Source organism: Hyposmocoma kahamanoa, unplaced genomic scaffold (genome assembly GCF_003589595.1).
Source record: "Hyposmocoma kahamanoa isolate Upper Pololo Valley unplaced genomic scaffold, ASM358959v1 80, whole genome shotgun sequence".
Classification (NCBI taxonomy): domain Eukaryota; kingdom Metazoa; phylum Arthropoda; class Insecta; order Lepidoptera; family Cosmopterigidae; genus Hyposmocoma; species Hyposmocoma kahamanoa.
In genome coordinates, this window is record NW_020654051.1 from 8,064,933 (window position 1) to 8,080,834 (window position 15,902).

Below are 15,902 nucleotides of genomic sequence, written 5' to 3' on the forward strand. Positions count from 1 at the left end.
GACGTTTCGTCAAAACGAATAACGTTAGTGCATAAACATTGACGTTTCGTCAAAACGAATAACGTTAGTGCATAAACATTGACGTTTCGTCAAAACGAATAACGTTAGTGCATAAGCATTGACGTTTCGTCAAAACGAATAACGTTAGTGCATAAACATTAGTTTCGTCAAAACGAATAATATGAGACCAAACATGGACGTTTCGTCAAAACGAATAATACAAACCCCAACACAATGTATCTAGCTACTGTATACTATTGAGGAGTTCCTCACATCAGTCTGCCATTTCCATTACCAGATCTGCTCTAGGTTACTATTATACCCAGGTTTGTGCTAAGTTTATCGAATTCAGTTGACGGAAAGTCGGTGAAATTCAATAAACCGAATTCATAAAATATTTTCTTCACTCTTCACTTCAATAACGGAATCTGTTCACAAATTTTCGAGTAAATACAGTCGAATTAACCTCCTCATTTTTTGAAGTCGGTTAGAAATAACGTCTTCATCCCATAAATATCATAAGTAAATAATTGGACAAGCGAACCAGTCAATATCGTAACAAAATAAATACATAAAAACAACATTATGAGTAAGTAAATTAATATCTAATCATCATGATCATCAGCCCATTTATATGTCCCACTGCTAGGCACGGGTCTCCTCTCAGACCGCCATGCGCCACACTGGTCCAATGCGCGTTGGGGATTTTACACGTTTGCCTAAAGTAGTGAATTTTTGCACCGAAATGCTCATGGTAAATTTCAAATAAAATATTGCACATAAATTCCGAAACTTATGTTCAAACCCACGGTCTCTGTTTGAGAGAAGCTACCACGGGTAAGTAAATTAGTATAACCCGAATTCCTTGTTATGGAGTAAACAATAAGCAGAAAACATTCATTAGTAATTCAGACGGCGTAATGCCGCTTTCTGTTGAGGCTTTCATAAAACGCGAGGTCTCGATGTATGGATGGATACTTCTCTAGAAGTAACAGCAACATAAGCCAAAAGCCTTTTAATGATTTCGCAGAAACGACGCGGTCGGTACCTGTTTGTGTTGAATGTTTACCTACTAATTTTACTGCTATTATTGATGACGAGGTTTGACATACCACCTCTCGAATATGGGCTCGTACCTCTGAGTTTTTTGGAATTTATGTGCGAAATTAAATTTGAAATTTACTCTTAGCTTTTCAATGCACGTCGAAGGTTTATAACCTTCGGAAAACATGTGAAGTCCCCAACCCGCATTGGATCAGCGTGGCGGACCATGGCCTAAGCCCTTACCTGAGAGGATATCCGTGCTAAGCAATGGGACGTATAAATGGGTAGATAATGATAGATGACGAGGGGAATGACGGAGAAGAGAGCTCCTGCACTAGATAGAGTATCTAGAGCTTCTTCTTGTCGAAAAAATACCTCTGTGGTCGAACGGTTACCATGCCGGACTGCCACGCAGAGGTTCCAGGTTCGATTCCCGGGCCGGGAGAAATACTTGTATGGCCTACATTTATTTCTCTTGTCAGCTTGAGTGTAATTTGTAGTTGTCTATGTGTGTGTCCATGACACCCGCGACACAGGGTTTCCCTAGTACGGGGCTATGTAGAGTGTGTGCGTTATTATATTATTACTTATAAATAAATAAACAAATAAATAAATTAATAATTATAACCAACACGCGTATCCCAGGTCTGTGATTACAACATACTTATAAATAAAATTCGCTTGTTTGAGACCAGATTCATTCGTGTGAGACGTTATGATAGGGTTTCTCAATTACTATAATTATGTTTGCCTGTATCGTAAAAGCATGGACTTTAGAAACCTGTAAGTAAGTACTCTATCTACGAGTATTTCTCAACTAATACAGATAAACAGCGATATAATTAATAATATTTGCTTAGTAATGTCATTATGACGTAAGTAAACAGTAAAAAGCCTAATGACCAAGTATTTCTACATCTACCACGCAGGTATGTAGGTATTACTAATGTATTAAATACGAGGTTTCATAACTAAGCTGGTGACATTTTGACAGTTCCGTAAATTGCGACCGCCAACCGCGTCATAATGCGGGGCGCAAAGCTGTTACTCTACAAAATCGATAACAATACCACTTTTTACTGCATATCGTACCTCGAAAACTTTATACACCGACTGTATTAAACTCTAAATTATAAGCATTTCTTAAAGTGTTTATTAAATAAATGTAGCTGATTCTGATTTGACTTTTGTGAATCTCTTTTTAACCGACTTAAAAAAGAAGGAGGTTCTCAATTCGTCTGTGTTTTTTTTATGTATGTTACGATTGATACGTGATAATTTGTGAACCGATTTTGATGATTATTTTTTTGTTGGAAAGAGGATACCTCAGTATTGGTCCCATTTAAATTTGCAGAAAATATTCCATCTCTAAGGGTGGCACACTAGGGGATGAATCCTGTTTCGCGCACTTTAAGGTAAGCACCGATTTCAATAAAACTTGGCAAAAAGATGTAACTTCACGAACTTTTAAGGTTCGTTTTTTTAGTACTTTGTACTGAGATTATTCAATGTCTTTCGTCATCTAGAAAATAAACTAAAAATAAACTTTACAGGAGAAAGGTTTAAAGATTGTACGAACGAAAACGTTTTCTGTTTAACTAAGAGAGATATAAAATTTCACATCGATTATTTGTAAGTCAATGCATCTATAGCTTAAATGTCAATTGACATAAGGGATATTTGGCTGGTTTTCAAGACAATCAGAAAAACTATTTTTAAATAAAAAAATAATTTAAAATTCGTTTAATTTTCTACACACTGATATATAATTTTGACGTAAGATCACTTGTGGCTTTTTTAAACCAAGGGTACTAAATGAAGCTTTATGACCTTGTGCAGGTGGTCCTTTTAACACATGAATACTGAGACATACATTTCTGCACACAGCAGACTAAAACGAATATCTCATGCTTTAAACGGCGTATTTCATATGCATCGGTTATGAAATGTTTTATTTTATTTTATAGATAAGGTACATCAACAGTAGTAAATATACTCTTAAATAACAGTGTAACTTTACATTAGTATTGTACTTATGTGTCTACCTATTACAGATTACACAGCATTTAAAGTAATAGAGCATTTGTCCTAGAAGGGCTAAATTATCTGACTTCGGTGGTCGAATTTTTTTTTAATTTCAGGAAAATCCTTGAGCGGGCAGGAAAAAGAACTCAAACTTACATAAATTTAAACAAAATTTATTTATAAATCGAACAGAACAACGCAAATAAATGTCATCGTATGACTTAATTGAAATCAGTTTTCAGTTTGGCTGTTTTGCCTTTTTTTCAATAACACAAAGTATTACCGTATCTCCTTTTAAAAAAAATTTGGAACGTAGCTACAGAGCTACATAAGCTATACATTTTTGGAAACTTGCGCGATATATGCGATATAGAATGTCTTTCATTACACTTTTAACATGACGAGGCAATTAATGCACTTTCAAAATCTTTCTTTTCTCTTTTTCTTTCTTAAAAGATAGACAGGAGGTATCTCCTGTCTATCTTTTTCTTTAAACGTTTCATATATAATCGGATCGCTTTTTATCTTTGCTTTCATAGTACGTTCCTTCATCTTCTTGATTTCCAATTTTTGCTTTGTTTTGATTTTCTTTATTAATTTTCAGTGAGAAGCAAGTTGTAATATAAAATTGTGAAAATCAATAATATTCAGTAAACATTTATATGAACAAACGTATAAAATTCTTGTTTTTCAAAGAAAATATGGCTTCAATGGCAGGTTTTTTCGACGTCAGTGGAAGCTTTTCTAAATTCGGTGGCACAAAATCCACCGAATCCAAGGCCACGGGATTTAGAAAATATATATATATATATTTTGATATTACTCGTAAACGACAACACTTGTAAAACCAATAAGTTGTTATTATATTCGTTACAACACATAGTATAAAAAATATTGCATACAACCATAAAATTTAGTTTTGGAAATATCGTATACACCGAATTCAAAAATCAACCTGGACCACATCCACCGAATTACTTATTTACACGCAAGAAGTCTTAAAATCGGCAACAAATCATTCACCTGTTCCCTCCAGCAGCAGGGGCATGATGGACGAATAATACGAACGAATTGTGAAGCTTCTATTTTTTTTTTCCATTACGTCCGAAATATTTATTGGGAAGATTTTGTGCTCTCCAGTTAGCTTTCGACCTATATTGTACTCTCTTTTTTTTTGTAGATTTTTGTTTCGATAAATAAGTTAATTTTAGTGCATGGACACAGACAATTGCGGCTATGGAGAAATGCCTAATAAAATAATAATAAGCAACAAAAATAACAACAAAGAACTTATGAAATTACCGGGGAAAGGATTCGAGAATGTTATTTTAGAAAACATTACGGGAAGAATGAAAAATGTCTATATCAATTCGAACGTTAATTCGGTTATAAGTAGGAGTAATCTAGGTAGTGGACTGTGCAAAACTAGGCTAGTCCGACATCGTGGTACATGATTTTGAAAAGTACGATTATGTTAAGAATATTCAATATGGCTTTATTAAATACCTTTTATGATAAATATTTCCGCTCGGGTCTTCCATAAGAAGAGTATTTAGGCCCATAGTAGATTTCAGTAGCTGTAGAGCTCCTTGCGAAAGAGTTCGTCCAGGGAAGTACAGCCACCTTATCCATTACTGTCGCTAAGCTCCAATGTGAGCATTACTGTGTTCCGGTTTTGAAGGGTAAGGGTGCTGGTAAAATTACAACCACATGGGACTTGCCAACTTATGCCTCAGGGTAACGGGCGCAGTGGCAGTGCCCCTCAGATCTGTGCGATGGATGGATGGACCGACGTGTCCCTTACCATCAGGCGCACGATTTGTTCGTTACTTAGTATCATATAAAGAAGCCACATACGTCCACGTGCAGGTTTCTTTGTTTTCCTTTCTAGAAATATCTACTAAAATATTTACATAAATTCGAATTTTATTCAACTAAGAAGCAACCAACCGTTCGTCGCTGAGTTACAATCACTTCTATTTCGGTTAAACATAAAACTTTAGATATCATTACGCATTATATGGACGAAAGTCAAAACAACTATGAAATGAAAACTATAATTCTCGTACTGCTAGAACGAAAATTTGGAAAGGTGAAAAGTCTGTGTACCGTCTAGGCTCTCAGGTATCTCTCAAGAGAAAAGTTTAAGGAGACTGGTATCATGACTGTGGCATCACAGTACATTTACTCAAATATTTTATATGCCCGTAAAAATATACATAATTTCAATAAGAAAGAAGATATCCATAACATTAACCTTAGAGCTAAGTCAAACTCATGGTACCACGATTTCGTTTAACCAAGGTAAACAACTCTTTTATGGGAAACTGTATACGTTTTTACTATAAGATTCCGGAGCATATATTAAGTTTATCATTTCCTAAGTTTAAAAACTACATTAAAAATATTTTGATCGAAAAATCATATTACAAAATTGAAGACTACGTGTTAGATAAAGATGTATGGAAAGACGACATGGCTCCAGAATCCACACAAATTTGATTCAAAGTGTATTCCATAGCATTTAAGTTTATTTGAAAAGAGCAATACCTAGAGTTTCTTGCTCGTTCTTCTCAGGGAGGTCAGCGTAGTGAACGAGCAGTAGCTTAAATGTGACGTTTTCAAGTGTAAATTTATTTTACCTATGGAATAAATAATTTTTGACTTTGACTTTGACTCACTGGCCTTGCATTAAAGGAATCTCAAATCATGAAATCGCATGTTTTACGTTGCGTAACGGGAGGTTTAATAAAGCAGTGCACCTAGCGTGAGACAAGGGACTCCACTGTGATATAGGTTGGACTTCAGAGGTTTTGTGGTAAGATAAATCGCAAACTCTGTGTAATGCAACGATATCTATGTACTTGTATAATGAATGAGGCCACATCTGCAAAATTACACGTTTCAGGAGAGAGGTTTAAAGATTCTACAAACGTAATTGGTGGATAATTTTTTTAAGCTAAAATAGGAGAGTTATAAAATTTCACATACACAGAATTATTTCATTATATTTCGTATTTTAATAACTATCACTGTCACAAAGGCGCTCTTTTTAGTTCTGAACTAAAATTCTATTGTCTATGGTACTCGCTACTGAACTGAAAAATTTCATAATAGTTCTGTGCATAGAACTATGAGTTTCAAAAAAAGAACGTTGTATTTTTGCTTATTTAAAGAGTCCGTCAACGCGTCACTGTGTCCCTGAACGGAATAACGTCACTATATTTGAGAATTTACTAAAATTAAAATTATTTTGTTAAATAACATCACAAAATGTTACATAACAGCTACAAAGGTGTAACCATTTTGCTAAAAATAACTACGTAAAAACAAAATAAAATATCAAATAAGACGCTACTCAAATGCTCTACTGCCTCCTGGTAAGCGGTATTTGGCCAGTCACGGACTCTTCTATACTCCTTGGTTTTTGTTTTGTAGTGTTTGTTTTGGTTTTTTGTTTTGTGGGGGATTGTTAACAAAATAATCTTTGAACATTGGTTTTATTATTATAATTTACTCGTAGAAAAAGTTGTATGCAATAATTAGGTACATAATTAGGTCTTAAAATACTCGTATTTTAATAAATACGAGTAAGTACTTAATACTTAGCCATTCGGCAAAGTCTCGATATTTGTGGCTTTATTATTTTATTTTATTGTGTGGCTATGGATATTTACATTTTTTAAAGCCCCCGTTATTTTGAAACTAAATAATTTGTCGCGAAACTAACGAGAAACTTCGCATTAGTTTCTAGATGAAGTCCTCTGAATGGTTTTTAATATTTAATATCCAAAATTGTATTAAACTTTGTATGGAGCACATTCGCCGACTTACTTATTAATTCTAGTTTCAAATACATGTTTAAAATAAGTGACACCAAGGCGTATCAAGACATTAACTGATTACCTTAGCTTACCGACTCTAAGAGGACATTGGCCTCTACTTAGAAGCCAGTCTGGTTTTAATGAGAATTTTAAATGACTAAAGGTGACTTACGATGTTGCCAATCAGCCCGGGGTTCGTCGTCGTCGTCATCGGTGTTTGCGAGGTAGTTTGTGCACAGCGGCTGGGTGGGAAATCCCGCTCGGGATAATATGGATACTTCTTCCTCTGAAAATGCATGACAAATGTTGATTATAAGAAAAAGCAACAAAACGTTCACCAAGGTAATGTCTGTTCGGACGTGTTGTAATTTACGTGGACCGCAACAGACCAACGATTTTCGATCAAGATTAATACAGTTCACATTGTTCTGCCAAATATTTATCATCTATTATTTTATTACTAATAGAAAGAATGAACAGAAAATGAAATTCCTGATTCTGACTGGACTAACATCAGTGTTTGTTGCCATGCGCGCTTAAATAACTGAGCTACAGACCGAGTCAGCAGCAAAAATTTTTAAGAAGATTATTATTGTATATTATTTTAGAAAGATTCAATAAAATAAGTAGGTATTGTATGATTATGGATACAAAGATCGAACGCACAGAAACATTTCGTCGACCCGGTGGGACTGGAACATACGTCCATGCTGCACCGTAGCATTGCTCTTACCAACTGAGCCACGCGTCCAGTTCATAATTATAACAAAACTAGTAGAGGTATTTCCCAAAAAATCTCAATAAATATATTTGATCGAAAATCGACATCTGTGTCAGTTGTGACCTGTGAAGGTATTGGCTGCTGTGAGGTTATTAAAAAAATCACTCACTAGATGCCACTTGTGGCGACGAATGTAGAAAACCAGCACAAAAATCTATAAGAAAAACAGAGAATTTCGCCGTCTCGGTAACTGGACCCGTGGCTCAGTTGGTAAGAGTAATGCTACGGTGCAGCATGGACTTCTGTTCAAGTTCCACCGGGTCGACGAAATTTTTCTGTGTGTTCGATTTGCATTCGTAATCATAACAAAAGTAGTTGAGTTATTTCACAAAAAATCTCAAATAAATAAGTATTCTATTTTATAGTCAATATTATTTTGTAGTATTCTCTATGATCTCCATTGCAATCTGAAGCGTGACGATTATGGCATAACCAGCTTTAAACTTAGAGGATGCAAAAAAGTAAAAGGCTTTAAAACATGTTCGCGATACTTATGAAGGAGGTTTAGCTTTGAAAAGGAAAATACCTTTTAGAGACACGCACATGGTCCAAATACCGCCATTCATCGGCACTAAAAATGTTCCTCCGCCTTTTCTAGAGCCCGGATGTTCGATCTGTGAAGACAAAATAAATCTAGTAAGTTAATGGTAATAACTTTCAATCGATGTGAAAGGATGTGAATGAGGGTAATTTATATATATAATTGAGTTCGCCATTGCAATAAAAGAATATATTAGTCGCGTTGTTAGACTCGTAGACCGTCTAGACGTCGTCTATTATTTCACTCAGAACATTGTAAAAAATAAGTGATGCAAAATAAAAATTGTAAATCAGAAAAATAATTGTGAAATGGATGCACGACTTCTATTAAAGTTTACAAACGTATAATATTATTCTTTTAGATGGGTTACTAAAACGGTTGTCGGTTTTGTAATCCTCGACGCAAAAAACACTTTTTTGATCATCTGTGGCATCGTAGGTCCCAAACGGCAGGACTAATTTTAAAGCGTTTTTTATATAAAAATAATTATTAATTATATATATTAATACAGTATAAAATATTATTAATAAGGTATTTTCTCACAAAGTTTACACTATATACATACATTATTTGATATATGTTATAGGTAACAATCTTTGCAGAAATTGGTTTGGCCTGAATTAGGTTGATCCCGTATTTCATGTCGCCAGGTCTATAAAGTAATAACATTTTACATATATCGTCGTGGATAGTGCAATTACGCGTAACTAGCATTTGATTATGAGTGTCCAGTTTGGTAATTTTGTGGCCAAATCAAACCCCCGTAAATGTCGTTACAACCAAACTGACCTGATTTAAGGTAATCTATTGTTATCTGTCGGTAGACAACATGAATTAATGCTTACAGTACAAAAATGAAAGTATCTCCCCTGTAAAATTTGATTTAGTGCAGATACACACTTTTTACCAATACTACATACGCGGATTTGCACTATCCCCGACGATATAGCTAAAGTAATGGATGTCGGTCATACAAAATTTGAAATGAAGACTGAGTGTGAACGTGCGTGAGTGCATGCGAGCGTGCGTGTGTGCGTGTGTGCGTGTGTGCGTGCATGTGTGCATGTGTGCGTGTGTGAGTGCATGCGTGCGTGTGTGTGTGATATATGAAGACTAATTTAATCGGAATGGTTCTACGCTACGTTTGTTGCACATTGGTTCAGTCGTTCAAAAAATTTACATTTATTTGTCACTTGTCCGATCGACATGGCATTTGGTATACTAGGGAAATCCGATGACATTATAATAATGTGGTATGGTAACTTTGATCTGATATTGAACCGGGACAGTTTATAGACTGCCCGTTTTCGCAACCACACTAGCTCATTCAATTAGTTTCCACGAGTTGGAGATGTTGACTTTATTGACTTTTTGGAGTAGATACGTTGTTTTGTATCGGGGGTTTTCTATTAAGTTTCAAAAACATTTTTATAATAAATATAAGTGCCCATTTAACCTCACTCGATGGAAAAAGACGATGACGTTGATGATGGAACATTCACTCGAAAATAATGCCTATTTACTTTCATAATAATGCCTTGAAAGGGACCAAATTACATTTGTTTATTTTTTCGGACAGTTGGGTAAGAACGTTTATTTTATACAATAATTTCAGGATTTTTGATAAAATTTAAGAAATGAATGTCTGGAAAGCAAAATATGAAATGTAAATAATAATTGTTTATCCCCGATGCGGCGTAGGTTTCGTAGTAATTCGCAATAGTAAGGCTTCGCATGCGATTCGGGGATCAATTTAAGCGAGCAAAATCACGTGAAATGAGACACGTGCGTGTATTCATGTCTCAAAAACATACCTTTATATTGAATTTAAAATATTAGTTTAGTATATTTTATTATCAAGCTTAAATTGTTGTGTTTTTGGGAGACATTATTTGTAAGAATTCTAAAAAGAAGACCATGGGAAATTATACTGTGGCCTTAGCCGTCACAAAAAGAAAAAAAAAACATTTTGTTTATCTTTCGTGGTCGCTAGGTACCTTAGACTATGGAAACTAAAGGACATGTTACGTTGACATATATAAATCAGACGTTATATGTATATGATGCATTTCGACGTCGAAAACATAAACATATTATTGTCTTTGTTTAACTATTACGTGCCGTCTTAAGCCAAAAGAGATAGCATTACATTGGTCTGTGTCAAACACGGGAATCGAAAATTCGTGACGTCATTTTAAATGCCAACCGTGGCCATTTCAAGTACATGAGGTACATGATACCGTTGTCAATTGTCAAAGGGAAGTATATCAAATGTCAAAACTAATGTTTTTCCAAATGTATTATTGAATTATTCACATGTATTATAATTAAATTGGACAAAAATATTGACAGTGAGAATAATTAGGTATTAATAAAAATGCGACGCTGCAGCATTAAAGGATGCGGCTTTAGAAAAACTGCAAATCAATCGAATGTTACATTGCACAGGCATGTGTTATTTTTTTGTCTATAAATCACACAATAGCCCGAGTATTTTATGTAATTAGACTTATTTAAGTAGTTTATTTATAAATCTTGCCAAATTTTGCTTTTGTTACTTTAGATTGCCTGTTTGTTTGTATATTTTGATGATTGTTGTTAACGATTATTTTGAGATAGTGTTGATCTTGTAAGCATACATATTATCGATATTCTGTTATTAAAACAATTCACTATGAGGTTTTTATTGTTTTATTATTATTATTTCAAGTTTTCCTACAAATGAAAAAAGGAAGAAAGAATGGTTGGAAATCATAGGACTGCCGAATATAAACGTTGGATCAAAGATCATCTTCATTTGTTCGCTTCATTATGAAGAGTCAAATTTTAACAGAACTTTAAATGTAACTAGATTACATGACAATGCTATTCCATCATTAGGTTTATTGGTAAATAATTTTATGTTCAATTTAGATTAAACAAGACTCATTTACTAGCTATTCTCAGTTCCTGAAAACAAAATTATCCACTCGTTTCTGATTTTTCCCAATGACAACTCTAACTATTAAAAATGACTATTTTTTTAAAGCCTGCAATACAATGACAACATACCAAAAGTTTTTAAAAAATGCGGGGAAATGGGGTAATAAAGTTTGTATGGTAACTTTTTAACACGTGGTGCGATTTGGTTCATACTTGAATATTTTTCATTTGTATAAAAATTGTACGCGGATGAAGTCGTGGGGAAAAGCTAGTACATGATAATTGTTGATTTCCGATAATTGATTTTTACAACTACTTCCATTATTTCTGTGTTAAAATTGCTTGATTGATTCATTTGCTTAAGAAGCCCGGGAATTAACGGGAATACTAGAATCCGCAGAAACCTGAATAGACTTGTACTTGACGGTTAGTTAAAAGACGTTATGTAAATATGTACTAAAATGTAGGTTAAAGGCGTACCTCTTAAAGTAATTTTTATATTTTATTTAGTAAGTACAATTAATACTACGTAATGTTAAATACAAGTAAAGTAGGTATAATTAAGCAAGAATGCGCATGTCGCCAACAAACTGCACAGCAGTTGTAATGTTGAAAATAATTTTTTTTTGAAGTTTAAAAATGTGTGTTGACATTTATAATAATATACCACTCGAGATTAAATTATCAGACTTGTGTTTGTTTAGGCATACTTTGGTTACAGTAAACTAAAGAAACAAAAATTCAAGCCATACATTTGCATGTCGATAATGACTTATCGATAGATTATGGTACAACACTAAAGAAATCCGCCATTTGTAACTTTCAAATTTTGGTAATATGCACGTTGATTCTGTACTTAGGGCAGCTCCTTTCTTTTATTTTTTTCCATCCTCTAAGCTAGGTACAGGTTGTTTTAACTTTCGAACGAATGTGCTTGCACCGCTTTACACACTTATTAAATGACTAAAAAAAGGTATAAAGTATATTTATGTCAGCTTCTATGTACTCGTATTAGTTTCGTTACACTTTTTTATAACAGATTGAAATTTAAAATACTACTCTTTACGTCTACGAATCAGTTTTGTCGATTATGAGTCACAGGTGTGTACATGAAATTGAACTTAGAGGACACAGTGATAGCAGTGATCTATGAAATTAATAAAACAAAATAACCAAAGGTTGTTAAAACACAAACAACGAAAGTCAAGATACCACAATAAAAAAGTTACAACTTCGCGTGATAAAAATGGGCTGCAGTTACCCGGCAAAAGGCATAAAAGTTGAAATGATTAGTGGAACGGCATTGTTTTCTTTTTTCTACATTTCTATACCACGGATCGGAAACCTTGACCCGATTGTTATCAGCATGGAGTGTACCAGGGCCCTAATTTAAGTTTATAATGCCGCCCTAAGCGAAAGATTATTATATTTTTCAGGTGGTGATTATGTTTTACGAGGGCGTGTATGAAGAGACTGATGGGAGTGGAGGAGGCGAAGAAGGTTTGTCTGGGCCATAGCAAGTGGCGGTCCACGGTGTCTACCTACCTCGGTAGGTGTACCAGTAGGCCTCTCTGTGAAACAGATCGTCTAGGGAAGTCATCGAGTATATAACCAGAAATACTCGATGAGGGAAGTTCTACCAACTGACCTATTGCTGTCCCCAGCGTTCCGGAAAAACCGGAACACCTGTGCCTGCACATAAGAGACCTAACAACGTATGCCTCAAGGTGACGGGCGCAATGGCAGTGTCGATCAGATCTTTGCGATTTAAAGCTCTGAGAGGCACTATCGTTTACCACCAGACACACGACTTGTTAGTACCGTCATTTGATATAAAAAAGGTACAAAGAGACAAGCGTGATGATACGTACGTATGTGTTATGGTTTTGCACAAATTGTTGTTTGTCTAAACAAAATATGTGTAGCCAATGGAAAATTTGCATGGAGTACAATATTTTCTTTTATCACTCTTGTACTTGGGACGATCGATCTATTGAGCAGATACTTAAATTAGAGTAAGTATAATTCTATTGTGATAAACTAATAAAAAAACTTTTGTAAGCGGACGAAGGCCGACCATTTTTTGCCGCTCTATGATCTTGCGCCCCGTCACGAGGCCGTTTAGCCTTTATGGTAAGTTAGGCCCTGGATACAAGGTGCACCTGACTGTTCTCACGAAATAGCTTCGCAGAGAAGTGGTAGCCTTTTAGTACCGCGGGAAAATGTGCCTTCTATTATTATAGCCCTATTGCATTGCGGTCACCAATTTAGCTGCCAAACTTACGGTTGTGGCATCTTTTTATCTATGTTCTATCGGTTGGTAGTCAAAAGCGCTTGTGTTACGTTTTATTTCGAAGAGGAGAAGGAAAGACATTGTGGTACAAGTACCTAAAGTAAATACAACATTTGCAAACAGACTATTCAACAAGCGATCGGCCCATTTGTATAATTTAATTAACAAGGAATTAGTAACACACGCCAAAAGTTATAGAGACTGCAAGAAATATTTATCAAATTGGCTACAGTCCAAACTGTATGAGGAAACCGATTTAAAAACATTACTTTCTTCGTCTATGGCAACAGGTTAAAACACATAGACACACACACACGCACACATCACTCACCCACACACATACACACACACATACACACACCCACACACACACCCACACACACACACTCTCTCTCTCTCAGACACACATACGTTGCTGCCTCTGCCTCCGTGGCCGAATGGTTACCATGCCGGACTGCCACGCAGAGGTCCCAAGTTCGATTCCCGGGCTTGGAGAAATGTTTGTATGGCTGCATTTATTTCTCTTATGAGTTTGGGTGTAATTTGTGGTTGTCAATGTGTGTGTCACGACGTGCGACACACGGTTTCCCTAGTGCGGGGATATGTTGAGTGTGTGCGTTATTATTATTATTATTACATTGTTAAATCAATCGGTTATGATCGCGGTGCAAAGATAACGAAAGGGATTCAGGTGCTATTGAAGAGTAAGCAAGACCAAAAGAAATGTACTTACAGTTTATTTAATCAACAATGAACAGCTATGAACCAAAGAGAACAAACAATCACAAATACAAAGAGAAAGGCGCCAACAACAAGTACATTTAAATTTAGAATTTTTTAATCTAAATTCGAAATTTAAATACTTTATTTTTGGCGCCTTTAGCAAATTTGTAATAATATCAATTTTATCTAATTTGTCAATAACCAAATCCGAATTTATTTAATTTATGTCCAGTGCCGCTACTGAACGAAACTGATGATGGCGAGAAGATGTTTTGAAAATTTGTGTGGATGTGTAGCATAACATAAAATAATGTGATTGCACGTCAGTGCTGGAGGTCATTATCATAAATTATGTATTACGTAGCATTTTTGTTAATACATTAAACGACAAGGGCTGTTGAAGGTGACTGGACGAAATGGTAGTTTGTTAATTATGAAATAAATAAAGCGGTATATGTTATATCGTCGGGAATAGTGCAAATACGCGTATGTAGTATTGGTAAAAGGCGCGTATCTGCACCAAATCAAATTTCACAGGAGAGGGATTTAACGTTACTTTTAACGTTAACTTTGTTATTTCAATGGCTACGACTTCAAATTTTTGCACAGTAAGCATTATGTTGTCTACGGACTGATAACAATAGATTCCCGTAAATTATGCTAATTTGGTTGCGTCGTTTACGCGGATTTGATTTGGCCACTAAATAATTGAAATGGAGACTCATAATCAAATGCTAGTTACCCGTAATTCCGCTATCCCCAACGATACCCTACGATGCACAAAGCTTCCTTGACTAAGTAAAATCCTATTTGAAGGTTTGCCGAAGACCTACGGAACGCAGCATTTTAGGTATCAATAATTATAAAACCGACCTCTAAAGTTTGTGGATTTACATCTAATTGCCAGGTTTTGTTGAAATCAGTTGATGGAAAGTGGCTGAAATCCAATAAACTGGATTCATCCCCTAATTTGCCACTCTTAGAGGAGGAATATTTTTATATATAAATAAATTAATAAATTTGAATGGAACTACTACTGACGTATCCTTTTTCCAACAAAAAAAGAAACATCTAAATCGGTTCACAAATATCGTAACATACACATAAAAAAATACAGTCCAATTGAGAACCTCCTCTGTTTTTTCAAACCGGTTAAAAAAATGCATCGGGTCCGAAACACTACGCTTCGCTGTATTCCAAAATGTAATCCAAAGTATAAAGATAATCATTTACTGAATAATTACGAATATCTTAAAATTAATGTTCGACTTTTTTTTATTAAGAAACTACTTTTCAAAAGCATTTCTCTAATCTTCTAGAGTATTAATCTATTGGGAACATGCTTCGTGTAAGTTTTTTTCTAAATATTAATCCATGTTTTCACATTTATTCGGAATCATCATTTCAGGCGCAAGACGTCTATTGCTGGATATGGGTATCTCCCAAAGATTGCCACAACGACCGGTCTTGCGCTGTTTGCACTCAGCGGGCAGTCTGCCCACCTATTTTGTGGGTAGTCTGCCCACACTGCGTCTTCCGGTACGCGATCGCCACTCAAGAACTCTTTGGTAACACCAGAGGCGTAACAAGCGCGTTGCAAGTTGCCCTTTTGAAGGACTCCATGCTGTATTCCTGCGGGAAAACCCCGACAGGGAGTTCATTTCACTACCTAATTGTACGTGGAACGAAGCTTCTCTGAAACCATACAGTAGTCATAGTCATCATTTATTGATAACAAAAAGTTACAAC

At 35.2% G+C, this 15,902-nt stretch overlaps 1 protein-coding gene across 1 annotated transcript in view; it reads right to left on the bottom strand.

The window, feature by feature from the left end:
• Window positions 1-15,902, bottom strand: part of LOC113233776 — a 98,497-nt gene that overhangs the window by 7,690 nt on the left and 74,905 nt on the right. Inside the window, exons 4-5 of the mRNA XM_026468974.1 lie at window positions 8,201-8,288; window positions 7,066-7,179 (exon numbers count right to left, since the gene is read on the bottom strand). Coding sequence (XP_026324759.1) covers window positions 7,066-7,179; window positions 8,201-8,288 — 202 coding nt within the window. The remainder of the gene's footprint in view (window positions 1-7,065; window positions 7,180-8,200; window positions 8,289-15,902) is intronic.